General features: G+C 38.6%; 2 protein-coding genes across 2 annotated transcripts; one reads left to right on the forward strand and one right to left on the reverse strand.

Moving 5' to 3' along the window:
* The first annotated feature begins 128 nt into the window (after positions 1–128).
* Positions 129–3,609, forward strand: LOC110041099 (uncharacterized). The gene has a single exon (XM_020746376.2). The coding sequence runs from the start codon at positions 342–344 to the stop codon at positions 1,725–1,727; it is 1,386 nt and encodes a 461-aa protein (XP_020602035.2). The 5' UTR covers positions 129–341; the 3' UTR covers positions 1,728–3,609.
* LOC110041098 (26S proteasome non-ATPase regulatory subunit 1-like) lies at positions 2,708–22,752 on the reverse strand. The gene is made up of 34 exons (XM_089294917.1): positions 22,616–22,752; positions 21,818–21,861; positions 21,153–21,226; positions 20,225–20,288; positions 19,568–19,673; positions 18,805–18,944; positions 18,116–18,178; positions 17,728–17,805; positions 17,374–17,439; positions 16,005–16,073; positions 15,263–15,450; positions 14,741–14,813; positions 14,410–14,547; positions 13,822–13,910; positions 13,647–13,725; positions 13,132–13,231; positions 12,919–12,992; positions 12,265–12,325; positions 11,848–11,898; positions 11,676–11,752; positions 11,060–11,119; positions 9,862–10,017; positions 9,567–9,631; positions 9,329–9,443; positions 8,686–8,742; positions 8,043–8,205; positions 7,437–7,606; positions 6,919–7,011; positions 6,206–6,289; positions 5,633–5,674; positions 5,066–5,203; positions 4,609–4,659; positions 4,153–4,228; positions 2,708–3,362 (listed from the first exon to the last, which is right to left on the reverse strand). Exons 1-34 carry the CDS (start codon positions 22,632–22,634, stop codon positions 3,277–3,279), a joined length of 3,009 nt encoding a protein of 1,002 aa, XP_089151043.1. The 5' UTR covers positions 22,635–22,752; the 3' UTR covers positions 2,708–3,276.
* Positions 22,753–22,760: the final 8 nt, after the last annotated feature.

Raw genomic sequence — 22,760 nt, forward strand, 5'->3', positions numbered from 1 at the left:
CAGGATTCTTTTTAAGCGATCATTCAGAATGATTGGAGATGCTATCAAAACTATCATGATCACAGCTCACGAACAGCACAGACATTTGCGTGTAGCAACCATCCTGTATAAATACTCTTTCTTCTAACAATGAGGTTGCGTATTTAGGAGGAAACGACTTTCTCCCTCATAAAATCGGGGTGTAGAATAAGCGAACAACAGAAAGCAATCAAAACCAGGAAATTGTAACAATCTTCGTGACACGAACTTAGTTTCTTTCACATTACCCAGGGGTGCTTCGTTGTGTCAATCTTGTTTCAGTGTTATCCTTGGTGTGGATTTCCAAGAAGAATTCGGCGACAATGGCAGCCAAGAGAACGGCTAAAACGGCGGTAAATGTTACCAAGGATTCATCGCTTTATGTCTCAGACGATCAAGATTTTGAAACAGACCTGGAAGACGATCTTGAGGACAGCCCCGACACACCAAACAAGACAACAACAGAACGTTACCTCGATGCCTGCGACTCCCTGAACACAGTTCCAGTCACCAAATTTGTTCGTCAGTGCACAACTGGTCATGTAGACCTAAAGCACTATGGAATCCGGGACATCGGAGCCCAGGCCGTCGCCATTGCTTTGGAAAGGGACATAATAGTGACATATCTATGTCTTCATGACAATGGCATTGGGGACGTGGGTTCAGTTGCTTTGTCCAGAATGCTGAAAGACAACTGCTTCGTGTCGAATTTGGACCTTTCTGAAAACAAGATTGGAAAGGAAGGTGCTCGAGCTATTGCCGAGATGTTACTAGAGAACGCCTCTCTGCAGGAAGTGAACTTGAGTGGTTGTGGAATTCATGGTAAAGATATCAAGCAATTCTTGGACGCGTTATCTTTCAATCCACACTTAAAGAGCTTGGATTTCAGTTACAATGATCTGGGAGACGAAGGTGCCATTCATTTGGGACGAGCCCTTTCAGCAAACCAAAAGGTGGAATTCCTTGATATTAGCTGGAACAACATCCGGGCATCGGGAATCGAAGCGCTCGCTAAGGGACTCGCGGGGAATACGAAATTGCTAGAACTTGATCTCTCCTGGAACTGTTTCCTGGACGAGGGAACGACTCATCTCAGTTCTGCTCTGGCGCAAAACCGTTGCCTGAAAGTGTTGGAGATGCATAGCTGCGGGATTCACACCGCTGGGGCTTTCAAGATCGCAGACGCCCTCAAGAAAAATCAAAGCCTTGAAGTTCTCAGGATCGGAAAGAATCCTTTCCAAAGCTCAGGAGCTTGCTCACTTCTCCGGAGTGTAAGATGCAACCAGACGGGGGCCCTTCGTGAGCTGCTGCTCGACGATGTCGTGTTCGACGAGGAATGCGTGAAAGAATTGTCTTCTCTTCTCGAGGAACGGCCCAACTTTACCTGCTCTTGGGACGTCAGCATTCGAGGCGGACACGCGGCAAAAGGAAAAAAGAGAAAGCCAGACGTTGTCGAGATTTTCCTTACTTTTGTCCGGACGCGGGGACTTCGTCTGATTGACTTGTTCAGAATGCTGGCCAAGGACGGCAATGCTACGAGTATTTCAAAAACCGAATTCATTGCAGGAATGAAAAAACTCAATGCTCCACTCAAAGATCACCAACTGAGAGCGATGTTCGAGGTTTTAGATGTGAATCATGATGATCTGGTGGAGTTCTACGAATTCCTTGGTTCGAGGAGTCACTATTTGAAAACAGTGCGGAAATAACACTATTCCTTTCTTGCCATAGAGGACTTTACTAATCTTACGAATGCACCAAATGGGAAACAAACCAGAGCTTGCAAGGGATGGCAACGTCGGCTCACACGAGGGGACTAGTCCTTGCGACTAGTCACTGTAACAAGATAAGTCCCATCGTGTGAACTAGCCATTTTTGCCACAAACTGGTCTGAAATTTTGAGACAAGTCCCTGCGACTTGTTCCTGAAAACGCTTCGTGTGAACTGTTCGTGGGACAAGTCCCTGCGACCAGTCCCTTCGTGTAAACTCTTCAGGGAACTAGTTGCAGAGACTAGACCCTCCTGTGTGCCGACCTTTAATTTTCTTGGAAGACCGCATCTTGCCTATTAAGCCCGTTTCTAACGAACATATAGTCCAACAGGATGTTCCTCTAAAAGACATTTTGCCCTGTTGCGGTGAAATGTTCGAAAATTGGTTAACAGTTTGTTCGAAGGAACTTGCAACTTTGAATTTGCCCGAGTACGTTTCAAAGTTCTGTTTGAGGGTTGCCGAGTTCGGAAAATGTAGAAAACCGAAAGCGAATATCTGTCAAGAGGCAAATAAGGGTCACCGATCGTCTAAGATCGTTAAATCAACGTACATTTGTGGCAGTGGCCACTATTACTCTTGCTTGGAGTGGCCAGTGAATTGCCTGCGCAATAAGGATGCGCACATACAGCTTACGCGAACGCAATTATTCAATTATAAACGAGAGAAAGAGTGGAAAAAAGGTTGATGATGTAAGGCTGCTGAATTGTTTCAAGTCAAAGAATAGCTGTTTTTGCAGTTTTGTCTGCGGCCATATACTCTTTAGTTGAAAAAACATGCCAACGACGTGAAAGGGTCAATTCAAACCAGAATTGACCCTTTCGCTTCGTTGCACGTTAAACCACTGATAACTGTAATAACAGTCATCGGTTCCCAGATCACTTCTAATGCTCAACGAAAATGGATGAATATACAAAACAATGAAACTTGCAAAGGTAGTTTTATTTCTGTTAAAGAAAGCAGAGCAGTCACTTTTATTCTTTGGATATTACGTTAAGCCACAGTTCAGTTATGTTAACCTTAACTTCCCTTTCTCTTGAAAGGAAATTGAAAGAACGCAAGAGTTTATCAGGAGCACAAAAGTCTGTCTAAACTGAGTCAAATACCAGGCCAGATCGAGTCGGTTCGTGTCGGCTTTGCTCAACTAATCTTCGTGAGCTTCATCTCCAGGAATGACAATGCTCGGATGCCTTAAAATGTTACAACCTACTGTGCAACTCTCAATTCCAAGCGATTAAACTCGCTTGGTATCAACCATTTCACTTCCAGAGTCAAACCATGCGTATTAGAGAGGTTTCAACTGTTGAGAGTGTGACCATTCAAAAGAAAGCTAATGATCAGTTCTTTCACGTGGCACTGTTTATTACGCTGTTAATTAGTCTCCGAATGAAACCGTAGCGTGCGACCATTTAACAAACATCTAATGCTGTTATATTCCGTTAGCACTCGTGGAAGTGAAAAGGTCAACAATGGTTCAAGGAGAACGTTCGTTAATCCTCGTCGACATATTCGAACGGTTCCGGTGGCTCAGGCTCATCTTCGTCCTCTTCAGCGCCGATGCCCATCGGAGAAGAAGCTGAAACATAAAACAAAGGAAAGCTTAGTTCACAACGTTCTTCACTCCGCACAACAGTTAACGACCAGAGGCTCCAGAAAAGTATGGGAATGGAAGGCCGTAGAAGCAGCTAGCTAAGGAGACATTAATATCTTGATACATTATCGTTTAAAACTTTCTTTTAAGTGAAAAACCACAATAAGATGAAATGCGATTCTGATGTAAACCCTGAACTACGCAGTGCAAATATAGAAAACTGTCAGAAGTTGTTGTGAACTACTGTGTTTTGGGTGAATATGAATGAACGAGAATGTGAATTTGGGTGAACATTTTAAAATCGAGATAAAATTGAAATAGAGTTTGAAATTCCTTTACAGTACTATCAGTTGCTAATCGGCCAAAAATTCCGCTTTGAAATTTACAGTGACGAATGGAACAGCAATTTCAGGAAAAGAGGAAAACCTTGCGAGGTATACCGAAATTATAGAAAATATCCCAACGGAACTTTCCGTTCCATTTGATTTCGTCTCGGAGTTTCCGTTTTTTGCGGTTGAATGCTTCAAATTTTTGAAATTCAACAACTTTCGGATTTGCCGGAAACTTTTCTAGGAAATATGCATACTATCTGCCCTCGTTTCGAAAGTTCCGGAATATTTGGTCGAATGGGAAGCGCCTAGTGTGACACAACGTAACTAGCTAGAGTAAGCTCGGGATTTCTATACGTGATGGTTGACTCGGGCTGCACCCTCGTCAACTATCACGCGATAGAAATCTCGAGCTCATAATCTAATTTCAAAAGAGATATTATTACCAGGAAGAGGCTCAATCAAGTCTTCGGGTTCATCAGATTTGGAGTCGGTCATCATTACAATACCTCCAATGTTAACCTACAGCACAAAGACATCAAGGCTAAATCACCAAATCAAGAACACATTACAGGCAAAACAGTCTGCGTGCAAGCTCTGTGGACAGTTGTTAGAGTACGGATGGGGGTGAAGAGAGCGACTGGCTTAACAATCAAAATAACTAACCGGTTTTGCGTTTGCTAACATCTATAATAATTATTGAACCTGAAGAAGTTCTCTCAGAACTTCTTTCAATGTTTTAGCCGAGAATACATCTGTAATTTAGTTAAACTGCTTTACTCAGGTCTGACTCTTCCCTGTAGAAGTTCATTCTAAGTCGCAATTTCTTTGCATGAAAACAATGTCACATAACGACATGAAACGCGGCTTATTAAATAGTGTATCTGCTTGGTAAACATTACCTGTTTTAGAGGCATGTAACGGCTGTCTTCTGGTAAAGAAATAACCTTGAGCTAAGAAGAAAGAAAATCATTGCGTTAACCTCCGTAACAAGATACAAGGTGCGCAGCTGGAAAGAGAAGGAACAGCGTTGCACTCTCCTTCTTTCCGTGGAGTTGTTTCGTGAGGTCTCCAGATATCCATAGACTTAATTGTTTGTACCGTTACACGTGTGCAGGAATGGAGAGTAAAAACAGAGCTTCCCTTCTCATACATTTTCGGCGCTATATTGCACGCAATATGAAAATCACTCGATCTCCTTTCTTTTTCCTCAAATACTTGTCGCCGGCGTAGATTCCATGTTCTGTTTATGGGACGGAAATAGGACATCAACATCTTGTTCAGGCACTTCGCTACCAGGTATTTATTTCCCTGACATTTTTGCCACATTAACAGTCGCACAAAGTCAAAAGAACAAACCTGTGCGGGAAGAACCCGAGCTGGATTCTCTAACAGTTCAAAGTCAGGTTCCTCTTCTTCCATTTTCTCACTGCTCTCCTTTTCACTCTTTTCAATCGTGGATTCCTCGTCTTTCTTGTCTTTGTCACCTTCTTTCTCCTACAAAAACAAAATTAACTAATCCTTCACTAAAGATTTAAACATGCACCTCTAGAATCGTGGAAGAAAGCAGCAATACAAAATACACAGCAAACGAATTATCATTTATACGTGAATGACACCGTAACACAAAGTTAACACTTGACTGGTATAACAGAACTCCCAATTCACCACCTTACACCCAGAAGCTTCATAACTTAGAAGCAGAGGCTTTGTAAGGGAAGTGCAGAGTTCATGGGTTCGAGTCCCGTTAACCTAAAAGTCTGTTACTAGGCTTTTCTTGCAACTGCTTCATAACTTCAAATATCTCAGTCTTTCTTTTTCAATTCCATCTTCCAATTCCGTCTTCCATAACTTCTATGTATGATTCGTTTCATATTTTCACAACTACAGTATATTGTGTCAGACTACAACCAGAGGTTCACTGACCTTCTTAGATGTTGCTGCTTTATCTTTGTCGCCTTCTTGATCCTGTTCAAAAATAACCATACAAAAAAATAAAATAAAATAAAATAAAATAAAATAAAATAAAATAAAATAAAATAAAATAAAATAAAATAAAATAAAATAAAATAAAATAAAATAAAATAAAATAAAATAAAATAAAATAAATAAATAAAAAAATAAAAAATTCACTCAATCAAGACACTACACCATTTAATCCTCTCTCAGTCTGAAATGCGATTTTAATTAAATAAAACTGCAATAAACCCCGATCAGTCGAGCGAGCAATCGATAACCCTTACAAGTTCACTTAAGTCTTGTGATTCTCGCTATCCAATCAAAAAGAACGTGAACTTCTTGGGAGCACACTGACAGTTCTCACGAGAGGATGGCGCCATTAACATATGTCAAGTCCTTTTAAAAGCAACTCCGCTGAGGACCACAGACTCAGTCACTTTGAAAAACGGACTTAATCCTCCGTCAAACGCGTTTTCGATGGTGGGAAATTATAATAATATATATTCCACATTTATTAGTAATGAAGAGGAGGAATCTCACCACTTCCATCTTCTCTTCGGATGCCTCTGATTTCTTGGCCCTAGCTTTGGCTTTAGCTGTTATTGACAAAACTGCCGTGGTCACCTACAACGAGACAAGAATCATTAACCACTGTACCTTTTTACGCAAAATTTCCTCGCGTCCGCAAGGTAAAAATAATAATAATAATAATAATATACCAGGATACAGCTACCATGCAAGTGCTCAAACTGCTAAGAAGACTGGTGAGTTACAATAACTATTTGCTTCTTGCTGGTTTTAATCTAAGTTTATAAACTTAACAGAATTATTCGATTGTTAACAACCAAAGGAACAAAAACGATCTGTCGAGTTGTCCCCAAGAGTGCATGGTGCACTCCTCCTTATTTGGTACTCTAACGAAACATTCAACGAGACCTGACTTTTCTAAGCAAACTCAGTGTCTTTCCTAATTGCAAATACGCGTTCTACAGCACCTGGAAAAGAAGTCGGAATGATCGGAGGCTAAGCGACACAAATCGCAACTAACACCCTCTCAAGCCAATATATGAGAGTAGGTGTTCTTGGGGTGAAACATAATGAAAATTGGAAAGTTATGAAAAAAATTAGTGCAGTGGTGTTGCATCTAAACAGATGTCTGAACCTTCAAAACATCGTGCATTTTCATTTTTCAGGAAAGATAATCGAAAGATTTCTAACCAATGCGCATTTCGTCAACCTTCAGAGAACTGTACCTTTTCTTTCTCCTCTTTCTTGGGAGGTTTAAGTGGCTCGGGATAAGCGTACATTGAAGGCTTGGCATTTGATCGGAACTGCATTTTGGGCATCTGAAATACGAGCAAGAAAATGTAGTAACAGTTAAATACCACAAATTGTTTCTCATTTGTACAGCGACAGTACTGCTCATTTTAAACTATACAATCGGAGAACATGTACAGTTCTCGGAACATCCTAATAACATCAAAATAAAGGTTTTTTTCTTTTAACGCACTTGTCAATCACCGCACAATTATGACACACTTCATAGTAGAGAAAAAGACCACTTACTCGAACCTTCCTGGCAATTTTTCGAACCTTCCCGATGACTCCAAACAGAAGTTCTTTCCCTTTGATTTGTTTCAATAAAAATCTACCCCCGATATTTCGAACTTCTGATTTCTCGAACCAAGTTTTGTTTCCCTTGGATAGTTCGAGAAATCGGGATACCTCAATTTCTCACAGTAGGCAATACTGTTTGAAAAATACTGCTCACCTTCAGGTCGGAATTAAGTCCAATGATACATGTGGGTGTGAATGCCAGCGATAGGAAGTGAGACAGCGGAAACCAAAACCACACGTGCGTGAATACAAACAAGCCTACTACTGTGGCCATATGCGTGTGCCCCGCTCGTGACTGCAGCGAGATGGTCACGTTTCGTCCACCTTAGGAATCAAAAAGAGATTCAGTTGAAATGCAACCACGGTTACAAAGCAAGTAGGACGAAAGGGGGACAAATGACCAGTGGAATTTGCGATTTGGATTGTTCCCAGGCCACTTAAACTAGTGTTCTCAAACAGAAGCGCTTTTAAGGATAATGACCTTCATTCGAATGCAGTTGGAAGCAAAAACAACGTAGCAGGGAACGAGAAATTTTTTGTTCCTGAAAACTCTGAGCTGACTGAGGACAGAGGATTTTTTCTCTGGGATCTGTAGCTTCCCGTCCTCAGTAGAATTCAACACCTTCCAAATATCAAGAAGGGATGGTATTACCCCTTTAAAACAGTATTCGATTACATGTATCTACAGCGTTGAATGCCACATTGTTTATCACTGGACGCATCGCCTTAGTTTGACAAGTTTCTATGCGTTCATACCCACCAGCATCAAGAATTCCTTGCGCCAAGGTGGCGCCGAACTTGGCTATGATGTCTTCGTGTTTGTCGCTAATCACCTTCGCGTAAATCTCGCGGAACTTCGCTACCTTTGGACAGGAATGTTCCGTTTGTTGAATTAGAACCAAAGAGCTGGCGATTAAGGCACCCTGATAAAAGAGAAACACAAAAAGATTAAGAAGAAGTGCTCAAAAAGGAAATGCGAAGTTCATGTCTTCAAGTTCATAGACCCTTTGCATAAATGGCGCCTGAATTTGAGTATCAATACTTTATACATCCTAAGCCTTGTCCTCATGTTTCAAGACAAAGGATTTTTCACATGAATGTGAGGCTAAGGATGTATAAGTATTGTTATTCAAATTTAGGATACCCGTTACAATCAATTCCCGTCCTCACCAACAACATTCTGCTGACTTCCAAATAGCAAACGAAATTGTCGAGAACTGTTTCACAAAATCACACCATTGTCGGATTTGTCATCATTTAGTCGTATCTTTATCTTTACAGCAACCTCCCAAATTACGTTAACAAAACACGACAGTACCTCATAACGTTTCTATTTATCAGACGTTCTTTCAGAAAAAAAAAAAACAAAACAAAAGAACGCCTGATCGCAGGAAATTTCTTACCTGGCGAACGTAGTTTACAGGATCATTAGTCATAGGTTCTAGAAGTGCGATTGCATCCTGCAAATGAACGAAGAACACAGGGTTTTGATTATTTTGGAGACTCGAACTGTAACGACTACAACTGGGGTGGTTCTCCCATGGCTCTCAGAAGCAGTCGTAAATTGCATTTTGTAACCTTTTTCGTGCTTCTTTGCCTACGAGTTCTGCCGGGAACGTGTGTTACATTATTTGGGGACGAGGTGAAGGGTTTGTCGAGGGCTTAAAAAATGTGCCGTCCGGTCGTCCAGGACAAGAAGATTTTATTTCTGGGCAAGCAACTTTTCATTCAAACCTGCCCGATGGGCAAGGGCCAGGCAACTAAATTTAAAAAGAGTAAACCAAGACTCATTCAGCGCTAGCAAAATTTGAGAGCTTTGAATTTTTTTTTCCAAGCCCCGTTGTTACGATGTAATTATCTACCAAACCAATCCATTGTACTCAGCTAAACATCATATTAACTTTTGCCGCCACCACCTTACACTGTACTTCAACATTTCTAGCTGGTCGAAAGATACATGTAGTCTGTTATCTTATAATAATAATAATATTTATTACAGAAAGCTCCCTCACCTACCGGTGATATACAGAGAGGTCATGTTCTCACCTTAAGCCCTGTACCCGAACAGGCAATACCCAGGGCCATGGCAGCACCATATCGCACGTGAGGGTTATAACTCTCTGACAACAGTGACACAACACTGGGGCACTGTTCTGGAGTTCTACAACAAAAGAGAAAAATGTTAAAAACCCGCGCATTTCATATTCTTCTTACCAAAGAGTTTACATAGGGAACGAACTCTATCGATCAAGAAGTAAAGTTGAACACACAATTGAACACACACCTAAAAAGGAGAAAACCTAATGACATCACAGCTGCTCGTCTTACGTCATCGCTGACGTCACTCACCTATGGAACCAAATTCATAAAAAAGTTAGGAAACTTTGGTGAATAAGAGCGAGAGTTCGAATGTTGTACTGTTAAAGACACAGCAAAAATTTTTTTCCCCCAAAGATTATCTCTCTCTCAAGTTAAACCTCTTCCCACAAAGTATGAACAGACAGAAGCCAATTTTGCGTAACGGTATAGTGTGACAGTATTGTGTGACACTGTTTCGTGACATAACTAAAGCTACATACAGCAACATGTAGGAGTCTCTTGATGGCCTTGTTGTTGCCAGTGCCACAGTATGCCATGGCGACTGTGTACATGCCACTCTGTCGGAGGTTATGGTCTTTATCCTGCATCAAGCTCTCGATGAGTGCATCAGCTTCCTCCATTCGGGCGTACATCACCTACAGGACACGTAAACAATAATCAATGCTATTTTATCCATTGACGATACATTAGCCGGGAAGAAAGTCATACGGGTATGGGCCACAGGGTGTGTCGGATTTTTTCAGCTCCTTGCCCCTAATAGGGTCTTTGTGATTTCTTATATGGACCGACAGATCTCAGTAAACGTTTTGACATTTTTTGTCACATTATTTTCAGCTTTCGCCAGCTTATGATCAAAGGCTATGAAATGAACAGGGGAAATTTTATATCACGAGAAGAGGTCAAGACTGCTACGTTCAGACGGAGCTACCTCTTTGAGGAACAGGAAACATTTCATAGTCTGGATACAACCACAAACGACGTCTCTACTTACGAGATAGAAAACATTTTTTGTATTTGTGAGTGAAAGAAACGCGAGTGGAAGCCTGGGAGAACGAAAAATGCTGCGAGAGCACGTGTTCATGTAACTTGAACAAACATGGACGAAGTCTTTTCCAATTGTTTTAGAAACACCAAAAAAAAATAAAGGTTTACTTAGAATATAAATTCTCTGTACTCCGTGTCTCGCTACACTTCTGTATTATCTAGTTTTAGTATAAATCTATCAGCGTTCTATCACGAATGCCTTTCTCTGATTGGCTACGCTACTCACTATCTTTTCTGTTGTGGATAGTGAGTAGCGTAGCAGTGTGCGCTTGTTAACAAATTGGCGGTCGATTCTTTGCGTTTTCGAAGAGTCTGTGAAGAGGATTAGGATAACCTTTTGAACGACTAATAGATTTATACTAAAACAATTAGATTATTCGTTCACGCTTTCAACGCGCGATAGTTTACTCGGGCTGTGCCCTCGTCGACTATCACGCGATAGAAATCTCGATCTCATAATCTGACTGTTTAATACTGTAGAAGTACGGCTTGTTCAATGCGCTTTTTTACAAGGCGTTTTCGAGTCATCACAATAATGCACAAATGGTGTTCATTTACCTTCACAACAAAACTAGATAAACCCAGGGGCCAAGTCAGATTATATGGTATACCAAGCTACAAAAAGCAACTTACCAGCGCAATTCCTAATGAGAGTCCACGAAGGATTTTCTCGTGTTGTGTTTCTTGAGCATACTGTGAAAAGGAACATACCAACATCAACTCCGATATCAACATAGCATGTCCTACTCAGCATAGTCCGAGCTATGCTGAGCCAACCATTACTAAGAGAGGATGAGGAGTAAACGATCGGTAATTCCCCATTCAGGCCTTTTACTCAAGCGAATCCCTCTTGAGCTATTTTTAGACATGGTATCCGGTCTTTCTGTGGGATAATAGGAACCACGCGCGTTTGTGTGGAAGTTTTCGTGGAGCATGAAATTGCGTGTAAAGGCGCTTAGGCTGACCACGTGAGAAAAATCCACGTCATAGGATTGGCTGTTTCCAGACCGTGCTAGCATTATTTTCTGAAGCCAAAAATCTTGAGCAATAATTTGAACGGGATTACCTTGGGAAAAGCCCTATGAGGGCGAGTAACTCTCTCGCCCTTTATCTTTTCTTGCTATTCCTACCTAACTGCTTTTAATACAAACAAGCTATTCAATTACATTGGATTGTCGAGCACTTACATGTACAGTGTAATATATTCATCAAAGAAAGCAAAATGGTGTTAAGACAGAAATCAGCTTACCCCAACCATCTCTTCAATAGCTGTGGCAGACTTTGATCCCAGCATGACGAGTCCCATAGCGAGACCGCAAGCTTCACCTGTAACGAGAAACACCATGGAAAAAACCACTCAATGATGCTGATTACAATACATGTAAAAAGAAGGGATTTTCTAATTTTGATGACCAACAAACCTGTAACAGCATCATCTTCCCAAAGTTGTGTCTTCAACTGCTCATAGACATCTAAACAATACAAAGCCAAATTTTAAAATTCAACTTCAGATAATCAGACACATGAACAGGATGCGATTTAGACTGGATTTAACACAGGATAACACCTTGGCTCATGATCAAATTGATGCCATGTGTTAAGAAAAAACATAAAACACACTTTAAAAGCTTCTTACAACAACACAAGGTACATTGTACTACAATGTTAGCTGTAAAAACTTTAAGTTTCAGAACATTAGATGGAATAAGTACTGTGGGCAATAACTCAGTTTCAAAATTGAGCCTCCAGTTTCTTTCCATACAGATTCCATTTGTAAAAATCACAATTAAACATTGATTACAGCTTGTTGTTATCACTATTTACAAGACACATCATACCATGTCTGCCTGAGCCCATTGCCGCCAGCCCAAGACCAAGACATCCTCCATGACGCACCATCTAAAATGAAGCCATACAAACATTTTCTTTAACTATAACTTGTACATGAAATCGTTTCCAAAGAACCGAAAACGCTATCAAGATGTTATTACAAGTGAGGAAGGATTTCTTGGGTATGACATATTTTTAACCCCACAGGCATTACACACAAAGTCAAATTGTTGATGAAATTGAAAAAAAAAAAAAAATGCTCTGGAAATCTTCAATGAACTACTGTAGCATTCTACCTAATGGCAGGTAGTCACTTAATGCAGTGGAAATTGGAGTCCACCTCCATATTAATGAGTTTTCAACCTTGTACACTGTAAAAAGATGCAATCACTTTTTCACACAGTCACGAATCAAATGAATCATCACGAAGCAAATAAAATTTTTTATATACAGATATACTATAATAAGTACTTCAATAACGAAAATGTTTTGCATGACAAGTCGATTTGCAGACATTCCTGAGTTCCAAAACGCAATTTTGCAGAACTTTGGCATTTTTTGAAAGCTCTGTAGCCCACCATTACTGCTTTTACATGGAGGTTGGTACATGTTAAGAATTTGATGCTACAGATAATATAGGAGATGCAGAGTTAGCCTCTTACATCTGTAGTTGCACTTTTTAGCTGTTGAATGAGATAATCTATGATCTTGCCACCATGGTTAGCATGAATTAAACCTGTCAGGAAAAAAAATACAGAAAATTAGTGACAAACTTTGAAGAAAGAGCAACATAAAAAATAATAATGATACATGTACTTTACAGCAACTTAAACAAATTGATTTGAACCTACATACTCTCCTACTTATTAAGTTACCTAGAGCAAAGAGTCCTCCCCCTTCTTGATAAGCACTGCCTCCACTGCCGTCTTTTGGTAGATATGTAGACATTAGCTTCAACGCATCCTGTTCATGACCCTTGTGACAACAACAACCAGCACAATGTCATCATGAAACAAGAATGTAATATTCCAAGAAACAAAAATGACAAACATTTAGGCAAAAAAGATTCAATAGTAACAGAAACCCATAGTCAAATAAAGTTATCTTGCTCAAGGAATCACTACAATTACTTTTTTACAATTCTGACAGTCTCAGAGATAAAATGTGCATTTTAAATTAAAATGAGGTACAAGTTTCAAGTGCATTTTTTTTTTTTAAAAATGTATTTGAAAAGGACCTGGGGTAAAAGGCAAGTGTCAGTTGTTTAATATATTTTCTTGTCTCGTAATTAATACATGTAGTGCTGATGGTTGATTTTATTCCAATTGCATTTAAATTATCAGGATCACTTATAATAAATAAATATGTGATAAACATGTATTAAACCAACCTTGTGAATAACTCCTAAGCTTGCTGTAGCTGTGAATTTTGCCCAGTTAGTGGCTCTTCCCAGCCATTCCAGGTTATTTCTGTTCATTCAAAAAACATTATATTTATTAATTTGAACTTGAATAAAATTTTTTGGTTCCTACAGTGGCAATTTTGTATAAAATCAAAGGGCTCACCGAAGGAAAGTGTCGCTAGTTGTACCGCAGTGCATGTAGGAATTGGCTATGACTGTCGCTGTGTGACAAACTGAATTTCTGGACACATCCTGTCAATAGAAAAAAACAAAACAAAAACAAAACAAACAAAAAACAAACAAACAAAAAAAAAACAATTTAATGTCACAAAGTAGCTCGAAAAACAAGCAGCAAAACTAACTTTGAAGTAAGTGACAAGGATATACAGTGTATACTGTAATAATAATAGTAACAATGTCTACAAAGGGTGACACCAAAAAGCTGACACCAAGTTAAAATTTTAGCCTGACCCTCATTAATTACTATTCACAAATTGAGTAAAAATTGATGAAAAACAAAAGACCTGAAGCGTAATAATTTAAAATAACACTAAGAAATGTTCAACTTAATTTGTTGAAACATATCTAGGCTAATAGCTCCTGACATCTACAGGCAATGAGTTCCAACACGTCCACGTACAGTTGTACTCCTCTGTACTGGAATGATCTTTGTCCTAGAAACAAAACTCACTGTTCCCTTTGGGCTCAGTCATGAAGTGCTGATTGTTCTCTGTTGAACTCATTAACATACCTTAGTATTTTTTAAAATCAGAAGATCTGCATGGTTGTTTCTAATGAGGAACTCCAGGTGAAGAGCAATGGAAGTCTCACCACCCAAGATGGCTACCAGCTTGTTGACTTTGTCCCCAAGCTTCTTGTCACTTTCACTCTGGAATAAAAAGGATTGACGACTAATTAATTAATTAGTAATTTGCTTTTGGTTCATAGTCACTTGAGTGCAAGCTTCATCTCTCTTCAAATTTTCTTTTTGTTCATTCTGAGTTATAGTGACAAATTGTTTAAGTTATATCACATTTGTCATCTTAAGGGCTTGTAAAATCATTTATAATAACTGTTATTACCAGGACAGGGTCTGTTTTGGCCTTCTTAGCAGGGACTTCTTTCTCTCCTTCATCTGTGTCCATGGCTGTATCACTGTACAACAAAAGAAAAATCATTGTACATCTTAAAAGTACTAGTGCGATATGCCAAGGGGCAGGGCAAACCATCACCAAGGAATGATCTTTAAAATTAAACTCCTGGCCACTCAACTAGAAGCTACACTCATGTGCATTAATAATTCATGCAATGTGTTTACATGTAGTTATAAGGAAATTCCATGTTAAACATCTACTGTGCATTTTAAACCCTCATAGCATCATTCTCATTGAAATAACTTTCACTGTCTAAGAAGAATACTAGAACTAAAATGATTGTATCTCAAAAGAGTGCCAGCAACTCCCAATCAGAATGAGAAAATTCTACATGTTCTGTATGTTGTTTTCTCTTTCATTAACACTTATTTAAATATGCTACATGTACAGTACAGTACTTTGGTTGATGTATTAATAAGTGTAGTTTTAATAATTTAATCAGAGTCTCACCCTGATTTTTCCACACTGCCATTCTTATCTGTTTTCACATCTGTGGATACATCAGAGCTTGCAGCTCCATTGCTAGATACAAAGGGTACTGTTGCTTGTAATGCAGAAGTCACAGATGACAGAAATTGCTGTGTGGCTCCTTCATACAGATCAAAAGCAATCTGGTATGCCATCAAGGTCTGATCCTTCTGTTACATTGAAGAGAAAGACAAAATAATCTGTTAATTTTCCTTTACAAAGTTTTAAGAGTTGCATGATGGTGTGGTTAAGTGGCTGGGCACTGGACAGGAAATGTGGACATCCCAAGTTAAACCTGTCCATTCTGAATAGCACTAGCAGTGTTACAAGGGTCATATTATACAATATACTGCAGTAATAATGCAGGACTATCGCTGCACTTTCATGTTACGATACATTACACGACTGTGTAGTAAATTCTCATTCCTGTCAAACATGACTGCATGTACAACTTTTAAGATTTTGTTTTGGGATTGAGTTTTGCAAATCTTTCCTGGTATACAGTCATGGCAGGGTCATGGTGAGTTTTACTAGCAGAGAAATCATTCTGTTTTATGCCTCCAATCTCCAATTAGTCAAAATAATGGTAGTCTTCACCTTAGTTAAACTCCCTGGACACAACAAAGTACTATGTAATGTAGAGTATGTTATTGTAATTCCCACACAGAAAAACAATTGAAAGAGTTTTGTACAACAATACAATTTAATGGTCCATTCCACTTACCTCATTGTCCTTTATAAGTTTTTCAAGAATATCGGCCACGCCTTGAGCATCATCAAGGAATATGAAACACTGAAAAACAAAGTATCACACAATGAAACATTTCATTATTGAAAAAAAAAAAACACTATACAAAGTAATCTCTTGGTTATCTACAAATAACAACAACTTTGAAAATAGCAAAGCAGTGAAGTACACGTGCATAAATGTAAATTAATCTTTCAGACATGCTCAGTGTCAATGCACTCCCGGGAAGACAGGTACATGTAATAAAAAAGAATATATTAACCAAAAACATAAAAGATGTGCAGTAACAGGCAAACCAAAAAGGCTGATTCAGTTAAAAAGTTTGAATTTTTTTTTATTCAGGTTCCTGTAAGAGGCTTTGCATAAAAAAATAATTAAAGACAAGTAAATGTGAAAAAATAAAAATGTTGCCCTATTTTATGCATCAGCTACTATTTCCATTTGTCTACAGCCCTGCATGAACTTGTTGATTTTGTTTGATTAACACCCAGGGCTGAAATTGGGATTAATATTTAAAAAACCCATGGCACTCAGGTACATGTACAGTACATAGCCTCCATATGATTATCATAGGCAGATCTAGTAAATGATGTTAGTACAACATCTTAAGGTAAGGTGTGGCTCATGCACAGTGTCAAGAATGCTTTTGCATGTCAAGTTGTGAAATTTGTACAATGCCTAATGAACTTATCATAAGCGATGTCAGTACAAGACATAGAAATCAACTTGTGCCTAAAGAAAAATTCTGAGTCCCTGACAGGAATCGAACCCATGACCTCCCGAACACCGGGCGGGCGCTCTATCCACTGAGCTACGAGAACTCATGGAGAGCGAGGTCATTTAACTGAGTTCATATATGATAGGTGTCCTGCATACTGCTAGGATCAACGTTATCGGGAGGTCATGGGTTCGATTCCTGTCGGGGACTCAGAATTTTTCTTTGTCCCACGCTCTTGTCATGTTGATTAATTCACCTTCACATTTCATTACCGAGCTTAAAATTCACCATCTTTATTAACTTATCACTACTCATGATGAATTCGATAGCGTTGATCCTAGCAGTATGCAGGACACCTATCATATATGAACTCAGTTAAATGACCTCGCTCTCCATGAGTTCTCGTAGCTCAGTGGATAGAGCGCCCGCCCGGTGTTCGGGAGGTCACGGGTTTGATTTCTGTCGGGGACTCAGAATTTTTCTTTGTCCCACGCTCATGCCATGTTGATTAATTCACCTTCACATTGTATCAGCTGTTAGCAAAAATTCTATCCATATAACTAATTTTTTAAATATTAATAATGAATTATTTTATAAGCTTGTTAAATACAGTATTTTGAGACAAACCTGACAGACACTGATGAAGTCTGGAGTTGCTAGGTTCAGGTAAAGCTGTACCAAGACTCGAAGAACCTAGAGAGGTGTGAAAAAATACAAGTATTAAATACATGTATGTCTCTGTCACTCTTGGTACCAGAGTTTTTGGTCTCCTGGCAGCATAAAATACATGAGAGCTTTGGGAAACTTCGCATGAAAAATAACAATAAATCCAAAATCTGGCGTAATTGTAGAGTCACTGTACGTGTACACAGCTGTATGCTGGCTTTACAGCGCCAACAGCCTATACTGCACTGTCCAACAAGAAACAAACTCTGCTTAACAGAAACTGGTGAGTACCACATCCAACAAAAGTGAACTTACCTTATTTCTGAACTGTCTACTTTGGAGTAATGACATACAGACCACAAGGCTATAGGACAACATTCCAGGCACATCATCCTTCAGAGAATAAATAAACAAAACGAGCTTAGCACTCATGACACAAAATGAAGTATGCTTTACACTGTACTGTAGGTATAGAAATATTACATGTACTTGCCCATGGTCTGGTGAGGGTTTTTAAACTCTACTACATGTAAATGCCATCCATTGTGTACTTATCATTTGAAGTAAATAAGTTTTAACAAAGCCAGTTGTGCTATCCACTGGACGGAAATGTTTCTAGTGGTTTGCATTATTGATGTTGGATTTTGTACAACTGGCTCTTTGTTTGGAAGAGAAATAAACGGCGACAACAACAACTACTCACTGATTTCAAAATGGCTTGTTCAAAGACATCTAATCTCCTTGTTTCCAATGCAATTCCAACAGCCTGAAATAATAATTAATAATAATCTATTTCCAAATCTGTTTAATATATGCATAGTAATTTTAACATGATTTTCAACTAAATACATGTAGCACTATGACAACTTAACACTTAGCCTAGATAATACCCATCCAGCAGCCTTATTGAATAACAAACTGTATTTTATCATTTAATAAGAGCGTCCAGCCCTAAGTGGCCTTTAACATTGATGCTTATGAATTCCAGATTCTATTGAGTGAAGCAACAAGAGTATTGATACAACCCCAGATGGAATGCTAATCTGTTGCAGGTTCCCACCCCCCACCCCTCTAACAGTTAACAGTTTGGCTAACAGTTTGCCGGTACCCATTCATACTTCCGGGTGGAGAGAGGCACTGTGAGAGTTAAGTGTCTTACCCAAGAACATGACACAACAGCCTGGAACAGAGTTTTGACCTGGATTGCGTGATCTGGCACACAGCCTAGTGCCACCCATGATTCATATACACTGCACTTATTCTACTGAAAAAGTCACGAGCTGGAAATGGGACCTTTTTCAAACAATTACTAGGCTTGTCTACCAAGAGAAGCCCTCACAATATTCATGCAAAACATTTCTTACACTGTACGTGTACATACATACTACTAACCTGTTTGTATTTGGCATCATCAAAACAACGCTTGAACATCCTGTCCACTATAGCTTCCAGTCGAGGATCTATTATAACATCTTCATCAGGATTCTCTACTTTATAAACTCTTTTCTCAGTGTATGAATCAATACACTTTGCTGCAGAAACAAAAAAAATGTTATATATTTATGCATATAATCCAGGTAATGATATCAACAGAAGGTACATTGTATGACTTGGCATTTTATTACTAAGTAGTTTCATACCGTACGAGAAGTGTGGCACTCATCAGATAAAATAGATATTTTACATGTATCTGATGAGTGCTGCACTTCTAGTGCGGTATGAAACTACTTAGTAATAAAATGCCAAGTCATACGTTCTGTTGATATCATCACCTGGATTATATTAACGCTCTGGTTCTACTATTGAGCACTCTATCAGCAGACGTGCAAATCAAATGGTATATTTATGCATATAGATAGATTACAGACTTTAAATTATTCCAAGGTGGACCTAAAAGTTAACCTGGGATACAAAATTCACAACTTAAATTAAATTAAAAATACCAATAGGCACTGCCCATGAATAAATACCCTTGAACAACAATACAGTGTTTATTGAGACATTTAAGCTTTTAAAAACAGCTCCTTTTGCAGATACATAGAATGTACATGTACATTTAAATGACAGTGCACACTGGATCAAAATATAGAAAAATTGATAAGCACTGTGTCCCTTTGTTTTAGTACATGTAAGTACTGACAGTAATTGACTTTACCAATTATTGTTTCTACATATTCTGAGTGACCATTCACATCGAACAGATCTCCTGCTCCAAGAGCGTATGTTAAAGAGTCATCATAAGCTCCAAGATGGTAGTACACCTGAAAAAGAGGAACAGTATTAAAATGTACATGTACAGTAGACTCTGCATCAAGTTCATTCCTATTATATGTGAGCTTGCTGGCAGGGAGGAGCTCTACATGTGTAGAAAGACAGTAAAAAGGCAAGCACCTTAAAGGGGCTCAGTCACAGTATTTTGAGTTATTTTGGCCACATATAAAATTACCTTTAAATTGTAGGGAACCTGAAAATAATAGTTTAATAAGATAGAAAAACACCAAAGAGATAATGATAAACCATAACGGAACAAGGATGCCTAAGGATGGAGAAGATTAACACGGATTACAAATGATGAATTTGAAAAATTGAGGCTAAACATTTCAATATGTGCAAACCGTGACTGAGCTCCTTTAAAACACAACACAAGGCCACTTAGATCTTTCCTACATGTACATGTACATTGTTCAACAAGCAGTCTTAAATAAATATACATGCACATGTACATGTATGTAGATCATATTTTACACATTATGTTAGGTCCTACTGATGAAGATGGAATCTCTTTCTATAGTCATTCAATATTTTATTTTACCTTTGATGCCAACAGAGCTGACAGCTGTCTTTGCTTGAAGGCTTCATCTTCATACAATACTTCACTGTTCACAAGGTGAGTTAAAACATAAGTTAACAATTACTCAATGCATGTACAGTGGATGGAACTAGCACTTGGTGAGGTGAATGTACTTAAGAAATAAGGTTCCAACATCATTGGCTCTTCCTGAAAATCTTTTAAGGAAGTCTTTAGCAATCTTACTACAGTGTAAATGTCCAGGAAATGATTTGAAATGATTGAATGGGACTAGTCTACATTAGGGAAGACAGGAATTGTTTGAAAATACAAAATGTAGTGTACGCTAAAATCTTTGGTTCATCTTTACAATTGCTGTTCCATGGAATGATATATTCATGTAAAGTGAAGCTACGTGTATGTGCATGCAATGTTTAACTTAATTACACTGTACATGTAGCAAAACACTAAGTGATAAATGTAGTCTTAAGTAGGGAGAACTGATCATTAAAATTTCTAAATCCTCCCCACCCAAAAGAAAGATAATCTAAATGTCAAAATATTTTGGCTATGTGTACATGAAAGTTGCCGGGCAAATAAAGAGTGTATTTCTTTTATGGCAAGGTAGTCTTGAGGTAAATCTGAGCAATTCTGATTGGTTCTTTCTTGGTCGCGATTTTGCCATACTGGGGAATATTGACCCTCGGTTATTTTTGTATGGACCTCAGGCCAATATTCCCTATAACGGCACTCACGCTCGGTTGATAAGAGGTTAATATTGCATACAAGAGTGGGAACAGCAAATTGAAAATGACAATCCTTAGTCAGGGAAACAAGCTTTGGTGAGATGGACATCCAGGCACCCTGTTGACATTTGCCCAGCATTACAGATTGAGAAGTTACAAGTACGTTGTGTTTTTAGAGATAAAATGTACAATCTATGTAAACTCACATTTTATCCACAGATTCAGAGATTTCTGCCCAGAATACATCAACAATGTGATGAAGGTTTTTCAGGGCAAAGACCTGTTCGAAAAAAATGAAATAATATTAATCAATGAAACAAATCACTGCCATTCACTTTTCTAGGGGAAGTGGTGCAGTGGTCTTTTTGACACCTGTCATTTGGAGTTATTACATGCCATACTCCCTGCCCAAAACAATGGCTATGAAATTAAAGACTAATGAAGGATCCAGATCTGTAATGTGGAAATTCTAAACCACCAGATGGCCTCATTGTGTAATTCCAGAAAATATCCATGCCTCCCCCATGGAAAGGATTTTTCCAAGACCCTCCACCCCTTTGGAAGTTCCACTTAAGCTCTAGATAGGATAACAAGATTATGGGTATGAGTTTCAATTTCTATTATAGATCCCTGGGAAGGAAACCTCTTCTAGACTAAATTACTTATACACTCACTGGCCACTTTATTGGCAAATTACACCCTATTCTAGACCAAAACGATCTGATTTCTATACCCTATCTTAGAATAACCTGCCTGAAAACCATACCCTTCAAAGCGGTAGTACCTTCATGTAAGCTTTCCATTGTTACTATACTTGCAAAATGGACAATGCATGCATACATGTACATGGAAGATAATTATAAACACAAACCTTCAGATCTGGCTCATTTTCATCAAGCAAAGCCAGCAGACCAGCTGTTAAAGAAATAAAGATATAAAATAATTATTAAGACAACAATACACAAGAGACTCGCATGTTTTTAGAGTCGGATGCACACACAGCATAGCGTTTTAATTTATGAGAGTTTGAAAGTTCATGCAATCAGTATCACAGATATTTTGATTTGATCTGTTTCGGCAATTTCAGCAAGGTTGTCAATACATATGGGCAAAGTTGGTCATCACCTGGAATATGATTTCTTGAGGATGGCATCTGCACTCTTCTTTTACAGAAAGCTCAGTTAATTACATTGTAAAGTAAGTCTTAAAATAGTACAAAATATGTCACGTCTGGCTAAGTAGTCTTATGACTTAAGTTATCATCATTTTAAGTACGGAAAAGCCCTATTCTACTGTATATATTTTCATTTGTATAGTTACCCAGTTTTCCTAACTAGAGATCAAAGTATTAAACTTTAACTCCAGCGTATTAACTGAGTTAAGTTTCGTGTAGAAGCAAACTTGGTTACAATGGCTGACAACTGATATAGTCAATTTAAGTCCCCTTCTAATCAACATTTAATCGTCGATTACAGCAGAAAAGCATCGATAAGGGAATTCGAGCAAGAAGAACTACTGAGCCCTGGTTAAAACGATTTTATTGGGAAATGTTCCCTATTTTTGCTTAGTCATAAACTGACACATGAGCGCGTGAGAACAGTAAAGGTTTAGGGAATTACTAGAGGCATTCATTGAAAAAATGTCATCAAATTAAATACATAGCACAAACCTGCTGAGGTTAGACTCATAATAATTGGTTATGGTGCCCCAGTTTCTTCAGAGAAAACTCTAAAATGTACCACTTTCCTTTCACATGGAAAACAAATTTCTCTCTCCCTTTCTTACGGCTCGCTAGGTAACCACGCTCGCGTTAG

This window comes from Orbicella faveolata, unplaced genomic scaffold (assembly GCF_042242905.1).
Source record: "Orbicella faveolata isolate gen_17 unplaced genomic scaffold, um_ofav_v1 contig_25, whole genome shotgun sequence".
NCBI lineage: Eukaryota > Metazoa > Cnidaria > Anthozoa > Scleractinia > Merulinidae > Orbicella > Orbicella faveolata.

Excerpts from the sequence above, each read along its gene's own strand:
- LOC110041099 (XM_020746376.2), top strand. The coding sequence starts at position 342 with ATGGCAGCCAAGAGAACGGCTAAAACGGCGGTAAATGTTACCAAGGAT.
- LOC110041098 (XM_089294917.1), bottom strand. Across the intron at positions 18,179-18,804 it reads ATGATGCCAAATACAAACAG|GCTGTTGGAATTGCATTGGA; the intron begins GTTAGTAGTATG and ends TTATTATTTCAG. Across the intron at positions 11,120-11,675 it reads CTATTGAAGAGATGGTTGGG|TATGCTCAAGAAACACAACA; the intron begins GTAAGCTGATTT and ends TCCTTTTCACAG.